This window comes from Lontra canadensis, unplaced genomic scaffold (assembly GCF_010015895.1).
Source record: "Lontra canadensis isolate GAN:19392208 unplaced genomic scaffold, GSC_riverotter_1.0 scaffold9, whole genome shotgun sequence".
Lineage (NCBI taxonomy): Eukaryota > Metazoa > Chordata > Mammalia > Carnivora > Mustelidae > Lontra > Lontra canadensis.
This window is the reverse complement of record NW_022631003.1, coordinates 32,935,388-32,962,927: the sequence shown is the minus strand read 5'-3', so window position 1 is coordinate 32,962,927 and position 27,540 is coordinate 32,935,388. Positions and strand designations below refer to the sequence as shown.

The window sequence follows — 27,540 nt, the reverse complement described above, 5'->3', positions numbered from 1 at the left end:
ACCCCACCCTGACTCTCTGCCTACTTGTGATCTCTGTCAAATAAATAAATAAAATCTTAAAAAAAAAAAAAAAGAAATATCTGAACAGAAAAGTTACAGAGCACATCTGAAAAATGAGCTGGGCTTTGTGCTGGTGTAGAATCCCGACTCAGTGGTTTTGTGTCTTTGATCGCCGGGACAGAATGAGAGGTGCATCAGGAGGCAGGATCGATGATTCCGTTTTTGAACAGGACAGCATAAAATCAAGTAGAGCAAGTATGTACGTGTTTCTTCCTGTTTGTTCTGCCGCTTTCTTGTGGTTTATGAAATGGATTATTCATAAAACACTCTTGTATGTATTTCAGTTAAGATGACCACAGATAAAACAGAACCTACGTCACGGAGCTTCGAGGCTTTGAGTGGAGATTCGTCTAAAGGAGTCTTGTAAGCCTTCTTATTTGTATACGTGCTGCCAAAGCAAGCACATAAGCCTCCTTATTTGGAATGCTTTCTCAAGCACCTCTTATTTCTTTTTCTCATTTATTTTATAGGTTTGCGTGTCTTACTTATGATAAAGCCACTTAGCGTGTGTGCTTGTGTGTGGCTAACCAGTCTTTTATTTAACTATCTGTCTCAATTTGCATTAGAACAAATTTCACCAGGAGCATGATTTATATAAGACTAGTATTATATGAATTAACATTTCCTCACTAATAAAATCCTTCTCTCACATTAACTTCATGTGCTTTCCATGGAAAACAAGTTCCATCTGAGGTAGAATTATGACACTGACCTTAAGCACTTTGGGTGATTGTTTTTAAAGCACCTCTTGAATAAACTTCTAGATATGAATGGGAAAAGTTTTTTCCACTAGATGTGTATGAGTTTTAGATATCAAGAAGAGGAAATTCTGTCCCTCCCTTATTTTCTCTTTGCCCCTTTGGGTTTGTCCATGCAAAAAGGTGTGGTAGGAATGTGGACCCAAGCTGTAGGATAAAATGGCAAAAAGGTAGAGAAGGCCTGGGACTCCATGAAACCCCCCATCTAGACTCTCAAAGGGACTGTGATCTAATGTCAGGGTTGAGAGCGACACAAACATTCACATGCTGTAGAAAATATTAGGAAAGATGAATACTAAACTGTGAACTACAGGCTGCAAACATAAGTGTCTAGGAATTGTTTCCTAGTTAAGGCTTATTAAAACGTGCCAAGATCCCTTGGCTGAAAGAGTAACAATGTGTCAATTCATTTCAGAATCTCTCATAACCCTGGCAGAAATGGAAACTTCATTGTAGTCAGAGGCTAGTGTTAGAAGCAAAGTGGAAAAGAATTAACAAAACTGTGGCACCTGGCTTCACAGCTGGCAGATGCTGAATATTCGGCAATTTTGGAAAAATCTCTGCTACTGTAACAGTGCTTGAATAATTATTTATTGTATAAATGGACTACACTTACAAGGATGGAAAGGGATAAAATAGAAAGTCGCACGGTGATATATGCCTTATTTTGCTTGGGAGGAATTGGAGATGATTCTCATTCATTCTTTCACCCACAGAGAGGAGTCTGATTTGATGACCTATGTAGCAGACCTGCATTCTAACAAGCAGAAATTGGAGGAGGAAAATAATAAGTTTAAATCAGCATTAGAAACCTTGGAGGACGCTAACTGCCAGTTATCAAAGGATTGTACTGAATTGCGCCATCAGATAAAAAGGTGAACCACTGAGAAGGGTAGAGTATGCTGGGAGCTCTCTCTTCTTCTCCCTTTTTTTAAAAAACAAAGTCTGTTTTTTAAATTGGGTAATAGTGCACATGGTATAAAAATTTGCCCTTTTAGAGTGTACAATTCAGTGTTTTTTAGTAGATTCACAAGGTTGTGCAGCCAGTTACATTGATCTACTTCATCACTCCAAAAAGGAAACACAGAGCTGTTAGCAGTCACTCCCCATTTCCCTCCCTCTCTGCCCCTGACAACCACTAATCTGTCTGTGGATTTGCCTGTTCTGGCCATTTCACAGAAATGGAACCGTCCAACATGTGACCTTTGTGTCTGGTTTCTTTCACCTAGAGCAATGTTGTCAAGGTTCCATGTAGCATATGTGGAACGACTTCATTCCTTTTTGTGGCTGAATAGTGTTCTGTTGTATGGGCGTACAGTTTTGTCTACCTATTCTTCAGAGAATGGATATTTGGGGGCATTATAATTTTTTGGCTATTATAAATACTGCTACTGTGGACATTTGTACACAAGTTTTTGTGTGAACATAGGCTTTTAGTTCTCCTAGGTATATTACCTAGAAGTGAACCTGCTGTGTAGTGCCTTACTTTGAAGAACGGCCGAACGGTTTCCAAAGCAGCTGTACTGTTTTAGATTTTTGCCAGCAGTGTTTGTCAGTTCTTCTCTAGCAATGATATCCTTTATGTCCTTTGAAGCAGTGCTGCCTATTTAAGACCAATATGCCTGTTGACCAACTGTGGATCTATCCAAAGCATTCTGGGGTTCCGCTGAACTCTTACTCCATGCAAGTTCCCATGCTAAGTACCGTTGACCCTTGAATAACAGATTTGATCTGTATTGGTCCACTTACATGTGAATTTTCTTCAATAAATACAGCACTGTACTGTAAATATATTTTTCCTTCCTTATGACTTTTTTTTTAAAGATTTTATTTATTTTTTTGACAGACAGAGATCACAATTAGGCAGAGAGGCAGGCAGAGAGAGAGAGAGGAAGGAAAGCAGGCTCCCCGCTGAGCAGAGAGCCCGATGTGGGGCTCGATCCCAGAAACCTGGGATCATGACCCGAGCTGAAGGCAGAGGCTTTAACCCACTGAGCCACCCAGGTGCCCCTCCTTATGACTTTCTTAATGACATTTTATTTTCTCTAGCTTTATTGCAAGGATACAGTATATAATACACATAACATAGGAAATATGTGTTAATCAACTATTTGTGTTATTGGTAAGGCTTCTGGTCAACAATAAGCTATCAGTAGTTTAGTTTTTGGAGAATCAAAAATTACACATAGATATTTTGGGCGGGCTGGTGCACCTAATGCCATGTTGTTTAAAGGACAACTGTGTTATGAGAGATTCATTGACAAGTCGGGTTTAAAATATGCTTTTAGGGTGCATGATAAGGATGTCAGATGATAAGAAAAGTTAGGACTTTAGCTTAAGATAAAAAAGGACAAAGGACCTAGGTGACATATAGTATCAAGTACTGATAAAATGAATTGTGAGGAGATGCCTGAGCTTCAGGTAAAAAGCAACAAGTTTCTCACAAAGGCTGCAGTTACTGATGTAGGTGCTAAAATTTTGAACAGAAAAGTTCTAAGTTAACCTGGAAAGACAGTAGAGCATTCTGACCAAGGATTCTTTCCCTCATCATTTTTGGCCAGCCAGTCCAGCCTCCAAGCTTATCTTAAAATAAGTAAAAAGAACTGCTTACCTTAAGCTTTCTCCATTCCACAATAGGCTTATTTATTATTTATTTGAAGTATTCAAAATATTTAAAATATTTTTTTAAAATATCTGTGTCTTAGATGAATCTACAACTTAGTTCAACTACACATCATCTTTCACCTGGATCCCTCAACAGCCTCCTGATTGGTCTCCCTGCCTTTCCAAAACTCGTGTCCCAGGGGCAGGAGTGCTCTTCCTAAATCCAGTCTGACCACATCATGCCCCTGCTTTAAACACTTCCATTGACCCCCTATCACCTTCAAGATGAAATTCAGTTTGCAGAGTCCTTCCTGACGGGGTTTCTGTTGCTTACCTCTACTCCTATTTTCCACTCTAGGCTCCCACAATATCTAACTGCTTGCAGCCCCTCAGTGGGCTTCTGTTTGTTCTTTCTCCCCACTCCTCCTCACCTTCCCATTATCTGAGCTGCCTGCCTTTTACACAGTATCTACAGAACTTGGGTTCACTCTAGTCTTGGTTCTTATCACACTGTATTATAATTATGATTGTGTGCTTACCCTTTTAGTCTATAAATTCCAGGAAGTTAGAGTTCTCATGATTGGACACACTTTTGTCTTCTTCAGGGCCTAACATAATGCCTGGTACAAAGGTGGAGCTCCACGAACATTTGTTGAATGATCAATGTAATTCCTGAGCGAGGAAAAAAATGGTACTTTGAGTTCCTGCTCGGAAAACAGTTTATAATCCAGTGGGAATACTAATAAGCAATTCAATGATATGGATTACCATAATTCATTTAATAGAGTTTTTTGCTGTTGGACATTTAGGTTGTTTGGGATTGTAAACAATGCTATAATAAACTTCTAAAGTAAAATACACAGACACTATTTGTAATGATTTGTTTAGTGGTCATCTCCTTCACTAATATTTAACTGCTACAAGGGCAAAGACTATGTCTCTTGCTACCATCATAGGCTCCTTTGTGGCATACAGCACCTGGAACATGGTATTATTTAATATTTGTAGAATTACATTACATTAATTACTAATGTAATTAATAATGTAATTACATTACATTAATTACTAATGTAATTAATAATGTAATTACATTACATTATGTAAAAAATATTACATAATATTTATAGAATTACATTAACCAAATAGTATATCTTAATGGGAGGAGAGAACCATGTGATGAAAGCTAATGATGAATTTCAGAGGGAGACTCCAAATCTTTATCCTCAAGAATATGTTTGTTTCCTTCTATCTCTCTTCCCCCTACCACACGTCCCCCAAATCTCTTGCTTTTCTAAGGACCATGAAAGATCACGGGTATATTTTTACTATTGTTGGCATCTGTTTAAGCCTTTAGTGGTTTTCAGCTTGGGTCCGAAAATAGTCCTTGGCTTTACTTTGTATCTTTGACGGTTATATTTGAGGTTTTGCTCATTGCCTCCCCGCCCCCTCGCCAACCTCCTGCCACAGTGCCCACCAAGCTATTATGAGAACAAATCTGTTAGAAGAAGAGCTGGAGGAACTGAAAATTGGTATGAATGCTTCTGAAGAGCAGAAGACCGTGATTGTAGCCCAGAACAAACAATTAGTAAGTCATTCAAGTACTTTGAATTTGGCACATAGGTTACATAACTGAAATCCAAGAGGGTTTATTTGGAGGCAAAAATCAGAAGTCAGTGGGCTGATGAATGAATTGGTAATACCTTAGAAGAGCAAAGGCAAATAGGATAAACTGTTTTTCTTTTCAGCCAAGATTAAAATTCTTTACAAATCAGTCATATTCCAAGTGGTTTGTAAAGATCTAGAAGATCTCTGGAATGCTTCCTGGAGCTGAGAGGTGAATTCATAAATACCTGATACCAAAAGCCACTTTAATTTTTTTAAAAAAAAAAAAAAAAAAAAAAAAATTCTCCACCACATTTTCACGTTGTTCTCGGGTTTAAAAAAAAAAATCCATTATCTTAGTACTTATAGATTAAGGAGCTCCGTAAATCCGTCCTTACACTAAATAAACACAGGCTTGAAATTTTTAGAGCAAAACATTATTTAGACTAAGCTTTACTGCCAAAAAAGTAGTTTTTTAATTGAGAATATTAAACTCTTATCTAGAGTCTTAGTAATAATCTTCCAAATCCTGATATATTCCAGCAGTATTCTAGCATTGCTAACAATGGTGGGGTCAGATGACAGTCATTCAGACTAGTTCTTTCTTAGATCTGTAAGGACCAAGAGGCTGGGACTCCAGGCCTAAGGCATTCCCACAACCAACACAGATTAGTTTAGCTCTTGCCTCATTAGCACAATGTGCTACGCATGCTAGACTAGAGGGGACTAGACTCCTCAAGTGTCAGATGACTGCATGTCTCTGAATGCAGTACAAGGAAGACTCAATTTGGGACCACAGAGGAACTTGCCTGTGGAGGAAATGTTGAGAAATGAGTGAGTAGCCACTCCTGCAAGTCAGACTGCCGGCATCTGGGTCCTGACTGCAATGGCTGAGTAACTTTGGGCAAACCACCTAATAGATGAATTCATACTACCCGTGGTAAGCGGACAGTGGGAAAGTAGCAGGGAAAGAAGCCAGGCTATTCCTTTTTTGTTTTTCCTCTTTCCCTCCCTATCAGATTGAGTCAAGGAGAAGAGTGATTTCTTAGAAATCCCAAGAAACTAGAAGCCAAAGGCTTAGCTTCATACTGAGAATATTCCCAGACTAAGCTCCCTTGTGTCATGTCAATACCATGTTTAAAGTTGATAAAGAGAAAGAATGTCAGTAGTCTTCGAGGTAGATATGTGATATTTTCATAAACTTCTAAATACTTTTTAATTCCTTCCTCTTAATCAGGAGACAGAAAACCGGGCTCTGATTCTTAAGATTCGGATTCTCCAAGAAGAGGTATGCTCAAATTGTTAAACACAGGTACAGATAAACATATGGAAATCATACAGGTGTGAGTTCTGACTCTGGATTAATTAGAAATCGTGAATATTCTGGCTCCTATAAACCAAAGACCACGTTGCTTTTTCAAATTATAAGTAAAGAAGAGTGGATAGGACTTTCGTGTCTGAAAAGAAGTACATTATTACCTTTGTAATTATCCATGGAAGAATGGGGTTTAAGAAATTCAGATTTAAGATAAAATGAAATTAACCTGTATAAATATAAATCAAGAAGGAAAATGTAGACATTATTAATTTTCCATTATTATTCTACTGCTGGGAAAAGTCTTGAGTCTAAGACCCAGTCACTGGGTCTGAAAGTCTGACTTTGGAAAAACCAGTTATCTTTTTGGGGTTAACAATACCTATTCCCTACAGTTACTTTGGAGATTAAGATAATGCATATGAAACCATTTGGTGAATCATACTGTGCTTCATATGCATTAGGAAATATTAGTAAAATGTCTAAAAAATTATTATTTGCCTTAAGTTTTTTAAGCAACAGCATTAAAGCATTGAAGTAACAGGTAACAGAGCTACTTGTAAGCTACTATTTTGGAGGAAAATTCTAAGTACCTTTTTAATGTCAAGTTTATGTACAGTTTTTATTTGGGCTTTATATAAGTTTATCGGGTATTTATTAAGCTGTGATGAACAGTCTGTGATGGAGTGTATGAGGCAACTGGACATTAAAGAACTCTTACAGTGGGTTGGAAATGAACAATTAAAAGATTGGCAAGAAACTCTGCATTAGAGTTAAATGTGGTGTAGCAACAAGACTAGGTTTTCATGAAACTAGTGCCTTGCAGTTAAGCTCTCAGTGTAAGATATTTTTCTCCTTGTATTTAAGATGATTGACTATTGTCAAAAAATTACACAGAACTGAGGTAGAAGGAAGAACATGTGAAACCCTTCACCATGAGAGCATTGCAACTCTTTTTTTTTTTTTTTTAAAGATTTTTATTTATTTGAGAGAGAGAGAATGAGAGAGACAGAGAGAGCATGAGAAGGGGAGTAGGAGAGGGAGAAGCAGACTCCCCGCTGAGCAGGGAGCCCAATGTGGGACTCGATCCCAGGACTCCAGGATCATGACCTGAGCTGAAGGCAGTTGCTTAACCAACTGAGCCACCCAGGTGTCCCTGCAACTCTTGACTTGCATTAGAAAAAGCACATAAATATCACTAATAGCTGAGGTGCCTTTAGGGGATTAAAATCTGATGCACCGTGAAGAGTAACAGCACAATAGCTTGGATAGTTTCTTTCATTTATTGATTCATTCATTCAACACACAGTCAATTGGGAGACCTTCGTGAGCCAGGCACTCTTCTAGATGTTGAGGATATAAGCTTATGTAGAAAGGCCCATGAGGAACTAGCGTGTTAGGTGGTGATTAGTGCTATGGAGGAAAGAAAAGCAGAAAACAGAATTGTGGGACAGTGCAATTTAAACTAGAGTGGTTAGGAAAAGTAGCCCTAGGAAGTTAATCATTTGATCAGAACAAAAGGAAGTTTATCAGTGAAGGAGCCTTCCAGGCAGAGGAAACTAAGCTATAAGCCCTCAGGTTTAGCCTTCCTGCTCTTTCTGAGGGACAGTGAGGCTTGTGTGGCTGGAGCAGAGGTGACAAGCATGAGAAGTAGAGCTTCAGGGAACCAGACCGACAGCATCTCATCTAGAGAGTGCACGGACTCTGGCTGTTTCCACTGACTGAGATGGGAGTTGTTGGACAGTTTTGAGCTGAGGAGAAATGTGATCTAATTTTTATTTTGACAAGATAACTCTGGCTGCTGCATTTAAAATCAACTGTAGTGGGGCAAGGGAAGAAGTGAGAGACCAATTACGAGCTCTTTAACATGCAGGCATAAATTTACCGGGGGCTGACTGAGGCAGTAAATGTGGAGGTGGAAAGAAGTGTTAGATCAGCAAATGCTTTATAACATATCCAAATGTATTTACAATATGTTCTGTTGATATGGAAATACTCTTCTGATGGTTTCTAAGTCTCCATGAGATAAAAGTGAAGTCATCAGCTGATAGTGAGGAAGTTGGAGGGAGTATTGAAAGTTCCAGGAGAGAGGAGGGATGAAATGGGCCAGGAGTTGGTAAACTTTCTGTAAAGGATCTGATAGTAGATATTTTTAGGCTTGCCAGGCTAAAAGGCCTTTGTTGTAACCACTCACTTCTGCCATTGCCCTATGAAAGCAGCCATAGACAATACGAAAAAATCAGGATCTCTATTGTGTTCTAATAAAACTTTATTTACAAACCAGGTGGTCAGCTAGAGTTGACATGTGGTGGTGGAGTAGGGTGGGGAAGTTGGTGTAATTTGCAATTCCCTAATTCAAGTCAGTGGCCACATGAATGGACTAGGATTGTGTGAAATGATCACCAGTCAACATTGAAGTTAAAAATTATGAATTGAATGTGTGACCTCTTGGTTCATTTGTATTTTTCTTTAACAATGTTTATCTGGAATGGTGCTGTCATGGAGTCGGTGGCAAACAGAACTTAAGCAAATACTAAGAGGTAGGCAGGGGGGAAGCCAGGGAATAAGGGGGGAAGTGGAAGAGCGGTATTATAATGATTGACCATGGAAGAATTTAAGCTGTAGGAAAGAGGGGACTGAGTTCACAGGAAGGGGGAAGGATAATGAGAGGGTGGTAGGACCAAAGCAGGCTTCAGTGGAGCCTGAAGGTTTGTTGGCTCTCAAAGAAGTAATCTGGAAAGATGAAGTGGCTGAAGAATGAGATGTTTGCAATTAAAATAATGGAGGGGTCACACTTGTTGGGAGTGACAAGTTTGAAGGTTAAGATGTGACTGCAGTGTGCATGGCCAAGGGGCTACGGAGGATAAGAAGGGACTCCCAAGGGTATTCCTGGATGGTCATGATAAAAGGACCTTGTTACTTTTGGATAAAATCTAAAGTTTTGTTCCTTAGTTTAAAATAGATTGTGATGTTAATGATGAAAATACAACTTCCTAAAAAAAAAAAAACTTTGTTCTTTTATTTTTTTTCTAAATCTAAGAATATTATCTTCTTTTATGTCAGAATACTAAGAACATTATGGATATATATAAATTGGAAAAGAAGATTGAGGAATTGTCTAAAACTGAGACAGAGCATCAAGTAAGCAGTTCCCAAATACTGGTAAAATATCTTCTTTTGTCAAACCAATGTTACTTTATGAAGGCGTATGTAACTCATTGACAAAATAACCTTTGATTATAAAGTTGAAATTTGTGTTCCTAAAATGTCAGAATTCCAGTGTGTAAAACACTGTGTTTTTTTAATGTAATGGCTTTACTGATATATAATACACATGCTATTGAATTAATCCACATAAAGTATGTAAGTCAGTGGTTTTATATGCAGCTATCACCAAAACCAATTTTAAAACCTTTTGAAAAAGATTTTATTTATTTGACAGAGATCATAAGCAGGCAGAGAGGGAGGCAGAGAGAGAGAAGAGGAAGCAAGCTCCCTGTGGAGCAGAGATCCCAATGTGGGGCCTGGTCCCAGGACCCTGAGACCATGACCCGAGCCAAAGGCAGAGGCCCAAACCACTGACCTATCCAGGCGCCCCAATTTTAAAATATTTTTATCATCCCAAAAGGAATCCCTTTAGCAGTCATTCCCCATTCCCCACCAACCCTAGACAACCACTCCAGAGACTTTTTGTCTCTATAATACAGATTTCCTTATTCTGGACATTGCATATAAATGGAATCATATACACTATATGGTCTTTTGTGATTGGTTTCTCTCACTAAGCATAACGTTTTTCAAAGTTCATTCATGTTATAGCATGTATCAATACCTTATTTCCTTTTATTATTGAATAATATGCCATTGTATGGCTACACCACATTTTATTTATCAATTCACTGGTTCATGAGCATTAGAGCTGTATCTACTTTTTGACTGTTATGAATAATACTGCTATGAAATTTGTATATATGGTTTTGTGGCAATCTATATTTTCTTTTAAGTATATATTTAGGAGTGGAACTACGGGGTCATATGATAGCTCTATGTTTGACTTTTTTTTTTTTTTTTTTTTTTTTTTTTTTTTTTTTTTTTTTTTTTTGAGAGAGTGTGCACAGGTGAGTGGGGTGAGGGACAGAGGAAAATGGACAGAGAATCCTAAGCAGGCTTCATGCTTAATGAAGAGCCTGACACAGGACTTGACCCCACAACGCTTAGACCATGACCAGAGCCAAAATCAAGAGTCAGATGCTTAACTGACTGAGCCTCCAGGTGCCTTTTTAGGAGCTTCCACACTCTTTTCTGGTACCATTTTACATTTCCACCAGCTATGCATGAAGGCTCAGATCCCTCCACATCCTTGCCAACACTTGTTACTATTTATTTTTTTTATTACAGTGGCAATTTCTAATATAAGAGTATCTGGTTTTGTAAATCCCTTAATCAGCAAGGATTCAGCTGTTAGGACTTCTTAATGCAGAAAATGAGAGTTGGGGGAAGAAAAAAACTACCCTTCGTTGAATTAAGGGATGATAGCCTACAAAAATGATTTTTTAGCCATATTGCCTCTAAAAAGTCTATATTTAGTGTATATTTTTGTTATATATTCCATACATTCTTATTAGGAAACTAAAGAATATTAATTTAGGAATTTTTGTCATACTTATTGTCTAATAGTTTCTTTGAGTAATACTTTTTGTTGTAGTGTAAATGTACTGTAGTGTAGTGTAGTGTAAATTTCATTTACATATGTGGAGTTTTCAAGTTTCCTAGCAGATACCTAAGTTCCATGTGTATGCGTGTGTATACATATGCATATATTAGGACATGTTTACATATCTCATAGTTTAGACATTCAAATTAATTTTATTCTAGGAATAACTCTTTCTGGAAAACAACTGCCATGAACAAGTAGTAGAAAGAGTCAGAAGACTTGGGTTCAAATCCTGTCCTCTCTACTTAAAATCTGTATGACCTCAAACAAGTAGTTAACCTCTCTAAAAGTCTGAATTATCTCATCTACTAAATGGCTGTGATATTTTCTACCTAATCCCAAAACTTGGTAGAAACTCAAATGAAACGATTATGTGAAAAAACCTTTAGAACTATAAAGGGGTATCAAATATGTATGATTTTATGATTCTACTTCTGACTATGCTGATTATTTTTCTAGGTTTTCAATTCAACTATACACACACACACACACACACACACACACACACACATATGTATATATATGTAATTTTTAAAAAGATTTTATTTATTTATTTGACAGAGAAGGAACACCAGGGGGAGTAGGAGTGGGAAAAGCAGGCTCCCCGCTGAGCAGGGAGCCCGACGTGGGACTCGATCCTAGGACCCTGGGATCATGACCCAAGCCAAAGGCAGATGCTTAACTACTGAGCCATCCAGGCACCCTATATATAATATTTAGAAGCCTTTGCCAACAAGCTTGCTTTTGGTTTGAATAAACTGCTATATTCTAATATTTACTTTGCTAAAAAAAAAAAAAAAAAACAACACACATCTTGAACATTTTTAAGCTATGCTTTTTAAAGAGGAAGAGTATTTTTTTTTTTTTCTTGCAATCTGGCTAATCAGATTTTGGCAAGTCTAGGTTATATTGTTAGATAATCTGTGGGTTTCTGCAGTACTTGTTATCCAAGAGGATGAGTCTTCTTATATGTTCACATGGACTCTGTGCTCATATCCTATCACACTTTCATTTTTGGAAAAAAAAAATACTCAATTGGTCGTCTTGTTATATGAAGGGTAGAATTGTGGGGCGAACACTTGGCTAGAGCTGAAGATTCATAGTCTATCCTCAGGTCTGACCCTTACTGTGTGTGACATTGGGCAAGTCTCCTAATAGTGCTACGATTTGATTTCCTCACTGGTAAAGTGAAGGCAACAACCTTGGCCTCTCGGGTTGTTGGGAGGCTGATGAGGAAGTTGTTCATAAAGTAGGAAATGCGTGCCCATTAAAAGTGCTTGAGAAACATGTCTCCCTATTGGAATAATTTCATGGCATTATATTTCACCAAAGCAATGTCTCAATGGCCTTCCCTAAATTTATCTCTTTTCAGATGCAGTTACATACATATGAGAACACTTTGCTTAATAAAGATGCAAGCTTGCGGAAGGTTGGTACCATTCGTTCACATGAAGTTCCATGGGATTTGCTAACTCTCCCTAAATCATAACAGATATGCATTTGAATAACTTCACCTCTATTAAAGTACCTGATCCTACTATCCTGTGGCAAGACTTTCCTTTATATAAGAACATTCACAAAAATGTTCTTCTGAGTGAAGAATACGGACTTCTCTGCCTTGGATAAGTTTTAACATATCCTCTCTAAATTCTGGTGGTTTTCATCCATTTATGTAATAAATACTAGTATGCCAATTTACCAGTTACTGGCTAGGTATGGTGATGTAGTTTTAAGTCATAATAACACAAATAAGTGCAGTCATTTATCTTAGGGAAAAAGAAGAATGTGTTCCCCAATTATTTTCTACCTAGTTTGATTGATTTGATAGGTAGGTAGGTAGGTAGATAACATTCTCCTTATCTTTATATTCTGTAATCATTGTCTATGTGATAACAAAATATTCTGGCTACAGAGATGCTGGTTATGGTGGCTTTAAGAGACATAGGAAGGACACAGTGTAAGTTAATAAACTTCCACATTCCAAGACAGGGAAGTAAATAAAAAGCCATGTTTCTCTTTTCCTTTCTCTGAATGTCATCAAGTTTCAAAGGAGTCCTATGAATTGTGGACATGGATGAGGTTACTGAATGTTGTACTGACTTTCTTTGTCGTGAGTGTTCTTTGTCTCCATACAGTGACATTATGGTAGTGGTGGCTGCTCACCTCCTCCATAACTCGGGTTTTCCCACCCTTTGCATTTATGCCCAACATTTCTAAGGTATTGATTGAGCACTTCCCGTTTGTCAGGTACCATGCTAGTCATGAGATAAAATTATAGGTCAGATATTGACCTACACACTGTGATTTTTACAGATTATCCCTTGAACTGGATAAAAATGGATGCCTTAATAATTCATTTGCAAGTAGACTAAATTTTTTCCTTAAAGGTGTCATGATAATAAATACAATTTTGACTTGAACTTAAGAATTACCCTTCAGGGGCGCCTGAGTGGCTCAGTGGGTTAAGCCTCTGCCTTTGGCTAAGGTCGTGATCTCAGGGTCCTGGGATCGAGTCCCGCATTGGGCTCTCTGCTCAGCAGGGAGCCTGTTTCCCCCTCTCTCTCTGCCTGCCTCTCTGCCTACTTGTGATCTCCCTCTCTCTGTCAAATAAATAAAAAATAAAATCTTTAAAAAAAGAATTACCCTTCAGAGTTTGATTTCATTGAACCAGACAAATACAAGCATAATGGCACAAGTTAGGTACAGCTGCCTTGCTGTTCCATACTTTCTGTGTGTTTTTAATCATAAACACAGACTGGCTTGGTTTTCAAATAATATTGGTAGAAGGTCTTACCATGTTTGGGCATTTATACTTCTTCTGTGGCTCTGATTAATAGTCTACATAATATGATTTGGTAGACTCATTTATTTGCTCTTCTCTCTTCTACTTTTCAGAAGGATTTAAGTATAGAAGAACTTAAGTCAACCATCATAGAATATGGAACCATTATAGAGGTATGCCATAATAATCTCAAAGTTTGCAAGGTGGGGTTGTTGAAATGTAAATCCCCCACTAAGTACAATATATAGCCTAATGTTGTATGTGATTGCAGAATTTACGAGGGGATAAAAACAAACTGACTCATGAGTTACAGCATTTGCAACAGGAACTTATTATGTAAGTAGAGCAACTTCTCACCAGCCTTCTCTCCTGTATCTCTATCCCACATTATTGGCCTGCTGAGTTATATACGATTCTTTGAACATGCCACATTCTTTTCTTTTGTACTTTCATAAGTGATATTTTCTCTGCTTTTCTCTAATAGAACTCCTCAAGTTTTCTATGACTCTCCCTTGCTTTTCTCTTACCTTGAAATTAAGAAAACCTCTCCAGTGCATGCATGACATGCTGTTCCTATCTCTTAGCACACATCACCTTATAATAGTTTGGTTTTGAGTATGCAAAATACGGTAGCCCAGGTGTCTACAGAAGCCATACAGATCCCAAAGGTAGAAAAATCACTGGGGTAAGTCCACATACTTATGAGAGTGACAACTGAGAAAAATGAATTAGCCATATGAAGGCCACCTAATCAAGAGTATAGGGACCCAGGGTGGCTCAGTCAGTTGGGCACGTGACTCTTGATTTCAGATCAGGTCATGATCTTGGGGTTGTGGGTTCTAGCTCAGCAGGGAGTCTACTTGAGATTCTTTCCCTCTCCCTCTGCCCCACCCCCACTTTGGTATGCTCAATCACTCACACACTCTCTCAAATAAGTAAATAAATCTTTAAAAAATATATATAGGGATGCCTGGGTGGCTCAGTCGGTTAAGTCACTGCCTTCAGCTCAGGTCATGATCCCAGGGTCCTGGGATCTAGTCCCACATCGGGCTCCTTGCTCGGCAGGGAGCCTGCTTCTCTCTCTGCCTCTGCCTACCACTCTGCTTGCTTGCGCTCTCTCTCACTCTCTCTCTCTGACAGGTAAATAAATAAATAAAATCTTTAAAAAAAAAAAAATATATATATATATATGGACCCAGTGTAGCTATATCTTCTGATTTTTTAAAGAAAAGCCAGAACTCTAGATTTTCAGTGAAGCTTTTTAATTTTTAATTATTGGCTCCAGGTGTTCAAAAAAAAAAAAAAAAAAGGCATGGCCTACTTGTTTGCAACCACATAGAGTCAGTCACTAATCTATGTAGCTCCTGGAGGACAGACTGTCATTTCTCTTGCTGAGTATCTTCTACAAACCTTGGCACACATGAGGGCCTACTGTGTTTAGTGATTAACCCCATTTTGCTGTCTTATAGTCCCATCTAACCAGACTAGACTATTGCTTTTGTTTTTTCAAGAAATGGGATCCCGTTGAATATTAGTGGAGAGTGTAATAGAATCATCTCTGAAGAAGAAAAATCTTTACATTGTGAACTCATTCTTGCTCAGTCTGCAGAGGTAGGTAATTATCATCAAATGGAAAGCTTGAAACAATGAGGCCACATGTAATAGCTCTCTATTAGGTGAAGGCCCAAGCTTGTTGATGAGTGCCTGTGGCATTTTGAGGAATCTGTTGATTATTTCTAGAATCCAAGTCCAAGGTCTCTTAGCCTGGGATGGTGGGGAGGGGGAAGACCTTTATCTTTTTCAAGTTATGGCTGAAAACCATAATGAGGATCAAGACTAAGGTTGAAGAAGATCATGTATTCAGTGAATCTGGACTTTAGAAATCTTTATATTCTTGATTTTAAGAGAAAGTATCTGTGCTGATCCCCAGCCTGGGGTCCAAAAGGTTACAATGGAGCCCCGTGAACCATTTTTCACCATTTTCCAAAACTATCAAAGCAAATGTATCTGCCAAAAATAAAGATGCTTAGAAATAACATTAAATCTCTCTGCTCCAAAATGTAATTATAGCAGCCCAATGTAACGGCATTGATTATTGCATTCTAAACAGAAAATAGAATTTTCATGTTTTGGGTTAATTTTAAAATACAAATGAATTATTTCTTCAATCTTTGTTAGGCAGAACCAGTTTTTTACAGCATGGGAGGAAATAGTCAAAAGGCTTTGTGATAATGAAATGTTGGGGATCCCCCCAATACTTTATTTTCATGCCTTTGTGCTTTCCAGTTTGTGCTTGTTATGTTAGGAAATGCTTTATTAGCAAATTGCTTTCTTTTCACCATTTTGATGGGCTCTCCATGTCTGTGGACGATGGATATGTCAGAATGTCCTCCTCTTGACAGCTGTGATATGACCTTGAAAGGAGAGGAAAAATGTCTTTGGGGCAAATGTTGTTTGAATTTCTCCTGCCAAGGATGCTGGGGCAACATATGCTGCCTTCATCTAAAGCTGTCTCAGGCAGCCTTGGACATTCTGCTGAGGGCTATGCTTTCCTGACATTCTGTTTCAAATACTCATCATCTTACTGTGTTTTTGAAACCAAGCCAAACTGCCAGACTCAGTGCAATGATGGCAAATCTGCCACAGCAGTCCTCTGCGATAATAATGATGTCAAGATGCCAGCCTGTGAAGTTTTAAACTTCTAAACAGGGGTTAAGCAGCTGGCGAAGTTCTGGCTCTGAGGTTTATCCCATTAATGGATTAGGAAGTTTGCCTTCTAATTGGAGTCTAGAAATAAGAGGTCTATAAATGTTTTCCAATAGACAACAAAAAGGAAGTTAAATGTGCTGTTGTCATATATCTAAAGTATGACAGGAGATGGATGCTTTGAGAGAACTATAAGAAATCGCCTTTGGTAAACATCATCTGAGAGTGTTTTTTATGAAAGGAAGGGAGAGACCAAAGAAGCCATCTGTTATCAGTGGGATTTATTGAACACCTTCCCAACAGTTGTTTTTTCTGTGAATTTCTTTACCTTCCCGTATTTTCATAAAATTAAAACCATAGCAGTTTATACTACCCACATGTAAATGTTACCTATTGGATAAATGCTTTTCCTTAAGAATGAATGAATGTGGGACGCCTGGGTGGCTCAGTGGGTTAAAGCCTCTGCCTTCAGCTCAGGTCATGATCCCAGGATCCTGGGATCAAGCCCCACATTGGGCTCTCTGTTCAGCGTGGAGTCTGCTTCCCCATCTCTCTCTCTGCCTGCCTCTTTGCCTACTTGTGATCTCTGTCTGTCAAATAAACAAATAAAATCTTAAAAAAAAAAAAGAATGAATGTTAAGTGGCAGCCATCCTAGAGAGAAAATGTAAACCATTGTTTGGTAATGTAGGAAAACTTTGTTAGTCTTCTTAGAACTCTTCTATGGGGACAGTTAGATTAACTCATGAGCGTCATTTTCATAAAATAAAAATACTGTTCTTTATTTGACAGAGTTGTGGACATTTTAATAATTGTTTCAGAACAATGAAACTGAGTGGCAGTGAAGTTTATTTTCTTATTTTTTTAAAAGATTTTATGTATTTGTTTGACAGAGATGACAAGTAGGCAGAGAGGCAGGCAGAGAGGAGGTGGGGAACAGGCTCCCTGCTGAGCAGAGAGCCCAATGCAGGGCTCGATCCCAGGACCCTGAGACCATAAGCTGAGCCGAAGGCAGAGGCCTAACCCACTGAGCCACCCAGGCGCCCCGGCAGTGCAGTTTAATCAGTTTGTCATCTCTGGATATGATGATGGACCAAGAAATGCTGTTACTGAGAAAACTCGAACAAAAGGGAGTAGAATTCACAGCTATGCTTCAAAAGCCGGAATTGTATAACCTATGTACAGTGGCGAGTCACTGCTAGGAATATCTGCAGATAACTGATCTATGGTCTGTTGTCGAGGCCCAAATCACTCCTATGAAAAGAGAAGATTTTCCTAAAACCTTGAGCTTGACTTCTAGTTCCGGCTCTGTCAGTTCAACGTCAGTCAGGTTGATCATTAGATATGAATTGTTTGGGCTTATTTTTCCTATAGGCTAACCTGTAGGATCAGAGAAGACGTGGCATCTAGTAAACTGTTTCTTTCTGGCTAGTAGCTAGTACCTCTTACTCCATTTTGATTTTTGACTGGAAACAAGATGGTCAGAGAATGCAGTGAACATAGTCATGTTGGTATTTCCAGTCCCTTTCACAGCGCCTAACATACAGAAGGTAGTATTTAGTTTAATGAGTGAAGCAAAGTCCACAAAAATGAGTGTTTCCTACTATTTGAGAGGGGAATAAAAGTGGGTACATTTTGTTTTGAAAAACGATTCTCTCTGTATGTATTTAGCATATATGGAGCCACAAGAGAGGACATTTATACATAGCGACATCCTGGGATAAAGGAAAGTCATGGGGTGGCATTAAATGAGAAGGAATTCTGTATGGTGTCTTCATTGTCTATATAATAGACCTTAGGTCTAAATTACTTCTTATATATGGCCTATGCCTTTCACCTGAATTCCTAGTTGAACATGTGGAATTTTTTCAGCGTGAAGAAGTTTCCGAAGTTGAAACCATCACGGGTAGCACTCTACAGTGGGAAACTGATTCAGAAATTACTGTGAAAGAAAAGTGGGAGAACAAGCTTACTGTAAGTGTTTCATATTTTGTGATTTTCCTTGGTTTTATTCTGCTTTCTTAACACAGGTTAATACTTATTATATGCAGTACCATTTCTAAGACTTTATTGTAGTCTTCTATCTCAGTCTGTGGATGTCTATGGAAAGTATGTCTGGGGATGCGTGTGGGTGTGTGCATGTGGGTTAGAATAAGAATGAGGGGGGAGGGTAAAGGTAAGTGCATGTGACTGAGGGTTAGGATAAGTGTGGGCGAGGGTGATAATAAGTGTGTGAACTTGAGGGTGAGAGCAACTGTATATGAGGGTAAAAGTGTATGTGAATGTCAGGAAGAAAGTGAGAGTAAGGACATGTGATGTGTTAAAGAGACAATAAAAAGGATTTAATAAAGTATTTTATTTGAATCCTGTGAAAATTATTAGTCTAAGCTTGGATTTTTCCTTTACCTACTAAAATCTCTAAATTTGATAAAATGATTATTGTGCAAAGGAATGTTATTCCGGAAATTCTGACAATATCCCCCAAATTGGCAGAACATGAGAACTTAGTTTTTTGTTATAAAGGAAGCATAGATGAAGAAATTTATTTTTCCATTACTTATCTCTACTTCTTAACTTCCTCAAACATCCATCAGCTTCCTACGTTAAGCTAAAGCAAGAAGCAAATTCTGAGAACTCTGGAATATTAATATCAAGCCCTTTAATAAGCCCTTTTTTAAAAGTTGCTTTTGAACATGGTAATAAACAAATAACTGATTTTTATTGCACCTCCTTGTCTCATCCTATTCTAAACCAATTGTGATGATTGATGAAATAAATGGTCAGGGACCACTTATATTTAAAAAAAAAAAAAGTCAGTTTTAGGCACATAACAAGTACCCAATATGTACTTGTTAAAATGAGATAATCAGTCAAAGAATAATCAATTTTGGGGCAATTGAGAATTGGTTTCTGTTCAATTAGAATTTGGGGGTTTAATAACCATGAATACTATTGAGACCAGATGACCATAACATTTTGTTTGCCTGTCATTTGTTTATACTTAACAGTGGAATAGCGGAGTTTCTTTTGTGACTTTTCTTGCAGGAAGTCAAGTATATAATGGAGGAGAAACTAAATCTTTGCATATTAATGCTGAACAGCTTGGGAAACCACAAAGAATCTCTTGATAGAGAATTTGTCAAATTAATAGAGATTTTGAAGAGATTCAGGATGGAATACTTTTATTTCAGAGAAGAATTTCTTTCCAGGTAATGATCATTTATATGTAAGAAACCAATGTTTTATATATATGACACATTTGTGATTGTACCATATAGCATTCAGTTTACTTTTTCCAAGTTGTATACATTGATTTCACATGATACTTTTTCAAAGAAGGCATTTTGTCTGATAATTTTGAATTCTGAAATAGTGTGAAATTGACTTATATATTCACAATTGCAAATACGGAACTTTAAAATTTCTGGAAACCCTGTATAATGAGTTATTTTCACTAAAAAAGGAAGTTAGAATTACAGAATATAGAATTCTTTTAACCTGAAAGGACTTTTAGAGATCATTTAGTAAAATCTTGTTATTTTACAGAGGACTGAGGTGTAAGTATATAAAGTGAATTGATCAAGACCTGGAAGTTATTAATGGAAAGTATATGAAGTGATTTACTAATGGAAGAATTTACTGAGTCTATTGACTTCTGTCCCACTGGGCTTCATTTTCTGCCTCAGTATACAATATATTGCATTAGGCACTAGTCAATTAAATCTCAAGGAAAAGAAGTCAGAATAAAGGATTCTAAATGTAAAATCATTTACTATCTTACTGTTCCTCTAACCTTAATTCTTATGTTTATGGGGAAATTCTTAATTTGTATACTCTATAAACAACATATTAAACAAGGACAGCTATTTTATCTTTTATTGACCACTATTTATATAGCTGCTAGGACCATACTAAGCATTCACTTAAGAAATGCTTTTTCGGTGAGTGAATGAACATGGGTGTATATTGAATTTGATTAAAGTAAAAAAACAGGGCACCTGGATGGCTCAGTCTGTTAAGTGTCTGGAGCTCAGGTCATGATCCCAGAGTCTCAGGGTCAAGTCCTGGAATCAGGTCCCACTTCAGGCTCCCTGCTCAGCAGAGAATATGTTTGTCCCTCTGCCCTTCCCCCTCCTTGTGTTCTCTCATTCTCTCTCACTTTCTTTCTCAAGTAAGTAAATAAAATCTTAAAAAAAAAAATTGAAAATGTAGTTAGAAACAAAAGTTGCTTGAAGAAAGCCAGAAGAAACTATTTTATTCCCCCTCCCCAAATAAGAAAACTGGATACCACAGACAGGTTAATACCAGAAGGAACTCTCAAGAACATGATCTTCAGCTTTCCCTAAGAAGCAGGGAGCCTAGACTTCCCCATAGTGGTAAAGGGTGTGGGTTAATTGGATATGCAGCTTCCTTACATGGATACCATCTCCACAAAAGGGAGCGTTGAAATTCTTCTAGTTAGCAACAAGGAACTATTTGGATGGGAGCCTGCACTAGACTCATTTCTGAACAAGTGAATCTTCTGTATTATTCTACAAGACACACAAGCACCCAATTAAGTAACAGTAGGTGCAATTTGTTGAGAGCTCACTGTGTTGGAGGTAGTGCTAAAAATTTGACATACTTTTATCTCTAGAGAGGTTCAGTGACTCACCCAAGGTTACCCAAGAGAGATTATGTGACAGCTGGGAGCAGCCCTAAATCTGTGCAACTTCAAAACCTGTGTTCTTTCAACTATTAATCCCCCACCATCTGCTTGTTAAAACTGAATAAAATATTCATTAAAAATATTCTGGGAACCTGGCATTGGGCAAAATACCACTCATCACTGTAAGGATTGTTAAGCCCCTGCCTTTTAGATATAATTTAAAACCGACAAAACCATTTAGTGGCTACACACAAAATGATTTAGTTATCAGTTTTAACTAGGAATAAGAATATGAGTGGAGTGGGGTGCCTGGGTGCCTCAGTGGGTTAAGTGTCCAACTCTTTTTTTTTTTTTTTTAAAGATTTGATTTATTTATTTGACAGACAGAGATCACAAGTAGGCAGAGAAGCAGGCAGAGAGAGAGGAGGAAGCAGGCTCCCGGCTGAGCAGAGAGCCCGATGCGGGGCTCGATCCCAGAACCCTGGGATCACGACCTGAGCCGAAGGCAGAGGCTTTAACCCACTGAGCCACCCAGGCGCCCCAAGTGTCCAACTCTTGATCTCAGCTCAGGTCTTGACCTCAGGGTCATGAGTTCAAGCCCTGTGTAGAGTTGAGAGTTCCTTCTTCAGAGTTCCTTCTACTTGCTGTAGTTCAGCATGTAGGACTCCATGCTGGGTGCAGAGCCTACTTAAAAAGTATATCTATATGTATCTAAATATATGGAATATTTTGTGGGAATGAGAATAAGTATTCTACATTTAGATGAGGTAGGAAATATTTATTAAACTTTTAGGGGCTGTTTGCTGAGAAGGAGAAGGCTTTCATTCTGTTGCAAGATAAATAGGCTCCAGTGCTAAGGAATGGGAAGAATTAAGTCAAGGAGAGGCAGTGAAAGAAAAAAACTGTTCTTGAAGGTCTCAGTGAGGAAAAAAAAATGTCATTTGAGCAACATTCAAGTCCCAGCTCTTTTCCAGTTTTTTTCCTCCTAGGTACTAGAAAATTAAATGAGACCAAACAATGAGGGTTTTGAAGGGGTGGGGGGTGGGAGGTTGGGGGAACCAAGTGGTGGGTATTAGAGAGGGCATGGACTGCATGGAGCACTGGGTGTGGTGCAAAAACAATGAATACTGTTATGCTGAAAATAAATTTAAAAAATTTAAAAAAGAAACAAAAAAATGGCCATAGTAAATCCCTCTCTATCAATTACTTTAAATGTAAATAGATAAAACTTTCTAATCAAAAGACATAGAATGGCTCAATGGATTAAAAAATAAGAACCAACTATATGCTGTCTACAAGAGACTCACTTCAGATTTAAGGACATGCATAGGCTGAAAGTGAAGGGAGGCAAAAAGCTGTTCCAGGCAAATACTAACCAAAAGAGAGCCAGGGTGGGTATACCTATATCAGAGAAAATAGACTTCAAATAAAAAATTGTCACAAGAGACAAAAGGACATTATACAGGGATATAAAGGACCAGTTCACTAGGAAGATATGATTATAAATACTTATGCACTCAATATCAGAGTATCTAAATATATAAAGCATACATTGACAGAATAGAAGGAAGAAACAACAATATACTAGTAGGAGACTTCAGTATATGACTTTCAATAATGGATAGAACATTGAGACATAAGGACAATAAGGAAACAATACACTGGAACACTGGAACACTATAGACCAGATGGACCTAATGGACACATACAGAACATTCTACCTTGTAGCTACAGAATATACATTTTTCTCAAGTGCACATGGAACATTCTCCAGGATCATATGTTAGATAACAAAACAAGTTTTAACAAATTTAAGAAGATGGAAATCATACTAAGTATTTTTTTAACTGCAGTGGAATAGAACTAGAAATCAATAGCAGATGGAAAACTGGAAAATTCACAAATATTTAGAAATTAAACAACACACTGCTGAAAAACCATAGAGAAGAAATTAAAAGGGAAATTAGAAAATATCCTGAGACAAAACTGAGAGCAACATACCAAAACCAATGGCATGCAGCAAGAGCAATACTGAGAGAGAAGTTAAACAGCGACAAATGCCTACATCAAAAAGAAGGAAGATCTCAAATTAACAAACTAACATTGTAGCTCAAGAAATCAGAAGAACAAACTAATTGCAAAATTAGCACACAGAAGGAAATCATAGAGGAGAAATAAATAATAGAAAAACTTTAAAAAAAATAAAAATCAGTAAAATTAAGTTGGTTTTTTAAATTAGAAATTTTATTTAACATATTATTAACCATTATATATCTTTATAATTTTAATTCCAGTATAGTTAACATACAATGTTATATTAGCTTTGGGTGTACAATATAGTGATTCAATAATTCTATTCATTTCTCAGTTCTCACATGATGTGTGTGTTTGTAATCTCTCTACCTATTTCACCCATCCCTCCACTCACCCCTGGTAAACATTAGTTCTCCATATTTAAGAACATTTGGGGGGGGTGTGTTTGTCTCTTTTTCCTTTGTTCATTTGTTTTGTTTTATAAATTCCATATATAAGTGGCATTTGTTTTTCTCTGATGGACCTATGTCCCTTTAGCATTACACCATCTAGATCCATCCATGTTATTGCAAATGGCAAGATTTTATTTTTTATGGCTGAGTAATATTCCATCACACACACACACATGTGCACACACACTCTTACACATACTATACCACATCATCTTTATCCATTCATCAATCAGTGGATACTTAGGTTGCTTCCATAATTTGGCTATTGTAAATAATGCTACAATAAGCACAGGGGTGCATGTATCTTTTCAAATTAACATTCTTGTATTCTTTGTGTAAATACCCAGTAGTGGAATTATTGGATCATATAGTAATTATATTTTTAACATTTTGTGGAATCTCCATCCTATTTTCCACAGTGGCTGCATTCTTACCAACAGTGCACAAGGATTCCTTTTTCTCCACATTCTTGCCAACATTTCTTGTTTCTTGTGTTTTTTATTTTAACCATTTTGACAGATGTGAAGTAGTATCTCAATGTGGCTTGGATTTACATCTTTCTGATGATGAGTGATGTTGAGCATCTTGTCATGCATCTGTTGGCCATCTGTATGTCTTTGGAGAGATGTTTGTTTATGTCTTCTGCCCATTTTTAATTGGATTATTTGTTTTGGAGTGTTTTATAAGTTCTTCATATATTTTGTGTATGTGTTGCCAAAGTGAGCACTATAAGTTCCTTATATATTTTGGGTACTAACCCTTTATTGGATATGTTATTTGCAGATCTTTCCAGTTCCATAATTTGTCTTTTAGTTTTGTTGATTATTTTTCTTTGTTGTGCAGGTTTTTTTTTTTAAAGATTTTATTTATTTATTTGACAGAGATCACGAGTAGGCAGAGAGGCAGGCGGAGAGAGAGGAGGAAGCAGTCTCCCTGCTGAGCAGAGAGCCCGATGCGGAGCTCCATCCCAGGACCCTGGGATCATGACCTGAGCCGAAGGCAGAGGTTTTAACCTGCTGAGCCACCCAGGCGCCCCTCTTGTGCAGGTTTTTATTTTGATATACTCCCAAAACTTTATTTTTGCTTTTATTTCCCTTGCCTCAGGAGACAGATCTAGAACAATATTGCTGTGACTGATATCAGAGAAATTGCTTCCTGTGTTGTCTTCTGGGATGTTTACGGGTTTAGGTCTCACACTTAGTTCTTGAATCCATTTTGAGTTTATTTTTGTGCAATGTAAGAAAGTGGTCCAGTTTGTTTCATTCATTCATTCATTCATGAGAAAGCACAAGTGGTGGGGAGAGCAGATGGAGAGGGACAAGCAGGCTCTTTGCTGAGTACAGAGCCCAACGCAGGGCTTGTTCCCACAACTCTGAGATCATGACCTAAACCAAAATCAAGTCAGTCACTTAACCAACTGAGCCACCCAGGTGCTCCATAGTTTCATTCTTTTGCATGTAGCTGTCTAACACCAGTGTTCTCCAACACCATTTGTTGAAGAGATTGTGTTCTCCCGTTGCATATTCTTGCCTCCTTTGTCATAGATTAAGTGACTGTATAAGCATGGGGTTTTTTTCTGGGCTCTATATTCTGTTCTATTGATGTGTCTTTCTTTTTGTGCTGACACCATACTGTTTTGATTACTACAGCTTTGTAGTATATGTTGAAATCTGGGATTGTGATCCCACTAGTTTTGCTCCTTTTTTTTCAGGATTTCTTTCACTATTTAGGGTCTTTTGTGGTTTCTTATATACTTTAGGGTTATTTGTTCTAGTTATATCAAAAATACTTCTGGTATTTTGATAGAGATTTTATTAAATCTGTAGATTGCTTGGGGTAACATGGACATTTTAACAATATTTGTTCTCCTAATCCATGAGCATGGGCTTTCTTTCCATTTGTTTGTGCTGTCCTCAGTTTCTTTCAACAGTGTTTTATAGTTCTCAATGTAAAGTTCTTTCACCTCCTTTGTTATGTTTATTCTTAGGTATTTTGTTATTTTTGGGGCAATTATAAATGAGATTTTTTTTTCTTTTTTTTTTAAAGATTTATTTTAAAATTATTTATTCATTTGACACAAAGAGAGAGAGAGATCACAAGTAGGCAGAGAGGCAGGCAGAGGGGGAGGGGGAAGCAGGCTCTGTGCTGAGCAGAGACCCCGGTGCAGGGCTCGATCCCAGGACTGAGATCATGACCTGAGCCAAAGGCAGAGGCTTAACCTACTGAGCCATACAGGTGTCCCGAGATTGTTTTCTTGATTTCTCTTTGTTACATTATTAGTATATAGAAACACAGACAATTCCTGTGTATTGATTTTATATTCTTTTTTTTTTTAAGATTTTATTTGTTCATTTGACAGAAATCACAAGTAGGCAGAGAGGAAGGGCAGCAGGCTCCCTGCTGAGCAGAGAACCCGATTAGGGGCTCAATCCCAGGACGCTGGGATCATGTCTTCAGCTGAAGGCAGAGGCTTTAACCCTCTGAGCCATCCAGGCATCCCTGATTTTATATTCTGTAACTTTACTGAATTCATTGGTGGAGTCTAGAGTTTTTTATATATAGTACCATATCATCTACAAATAGTGATAGTTTTATTTCTTTCTTATCAATTTGGATGCCCTTTATTTCTTTTCTTTTTTTCTTTTTTTCTAATTGCTGTGACTAGGACTTCCAGTACTATGTTGAATAGAAGCGGCGAGAGTGAACATCCTTCACTTATTCCTGATCTTAGGGGGAAAACTGTTTTTCACCATTGAGTATGATGTTACCAGTGGGCTTTTCAAAATGGTTTATTAGTTGAAATATGTTCTCTCTAAACCTACTTTGTTGAAGGTTTGTGTCGTGAATGGATGTTGTACTTTGTCAAATGCTTTTTCTGCATCTATTGAAATGATCATATAGTTTGTATCCTTTCTCTCATTGATGTTATGTGTCATGTTGATTGGTGAATATTCAATCATTCTTGCATGCCAGGAATAAATCTGACTCAATCATGGTGAATGACTTAATGTATTATTGAAGTTGGTTTGATAGTATTTGGTTGAGGATTTTTGCATCTATGCTCATCAGAGATATTGGCTTATAGTTTTGTTTTGTTTTGTTTTTGATGGTGTCTTTATTTGTTTTTGGTATCAGGTATGTTTTTGGCCACATAGGATGAATTTAGAAACTTTCCTTTCTCTTTTACTTTTTTAAAAATAGTTGGAGAAGAATAGGCATCAACTCTTCTTTATTTTTGTTTTTTTTAATTTAAATTTAAATTACTTAACATATAGTGTAGTGTTGGTTTCAAGAGTAGAATTTAGTAGAATTCAGTGATTAATCACTTACATATAACACCCAGTGCTCATAGGAACAAGTGTTCTCCCTAATGCCCATCACCCACTTCCTATCACCCACTTCCCTTCCAGCAACTCTCAGTTTGCTGTATTTAAGAGTCTCTTATGGTTTACCCACCTCTCCGTTTTTATCTTATTTCATTTTCCCTTCCCTTCCCCTATGTTCATCTGTTTTGTTAAATTCCACATATCAGTAAAATCATATATTTTTCTTTCTCTGACTTATTTCACTTAGCAAAATACATTCTAGTTTTATCCATGTTGTTGCACATGGCAAGGTTTTATTCTTTTTGATGATGAGTAATATTCCATTGTATATATATACCACATCTTCTTTATCCATCAGCTGATGGACATTTGGCCTCTTTCCATAATTTGGCTATTGTTGATAATGCTGCTATAAATGTTGGGGTTCATGTGCCCCTTCAAATCAGCATTTTTGTATACTTTGGATAAATAAGTACGTAGTCAGAACTCCTCTTTAAATGTTCAGTAAAATTCACTTATGAAGCCATATGATCCGGACTTT

At 37.5% G+C, this 27,540-nt stretch overlaps 1 protein-coding gene across 1 annotated transcript in view; it reads left to right on the top strand.

The window, feature by feature from the left end:
• The window catches only part of LOC116866313 (lymphoid-restricted membrane protein), a 74,395-nt gene that overhangs the window by 38,496 nt on the left and 8,359 nt on the right, over positions 1 to 27,540 (top strand). Inside the window, exons 3-14 of the mRNA XM_032855254.1 lie at positions 172 to 255; positions 345 to 423; positions 1,535 to 1,693; positions 4,890 to 5,007; positions 6,262 to 6,312; positions 9,403 to 9,480; positions 12,426 to 12,482; positions 13,949 to 14,008; positions 14,107 to 14,171; positions 15,347 to 15,446; positions 18,412 to 18,513; positions 19,585 to 19,748. Of these exons, the coding sequence (XP_032711145.1) occupies positions 172 to 255; positions 345 to 423; positions 1,535 to 1,693; positions 4,890 to 5,007; positions 6,262 to 6,312; positions 9,403 to 9,480; positions 12,426 to 12,482; positions 13,949 to 14,008; positions 14,107 to 14,171; positions 15,347 to 15,446; positions 18,412 to 18,513; positions 19,585 to 19,748 (1,117 nt within the window). The remainder of the gene's footprint in view (positions 1 to 171; positions 256 to 344; positions 424 to 1,534; positions 1,694 to 4,889; positions 5,008 to 6,261; positions 6,313 to 9,402; positions 9,481 to 12,425; positions 12,483 to 13,948; positions 14,009 to 14,106; positions 14,172 to 15,346; positions 15,447 to 18,411; positions 18,514 to 19,584; positions 19,749 to 27,540) is intronic.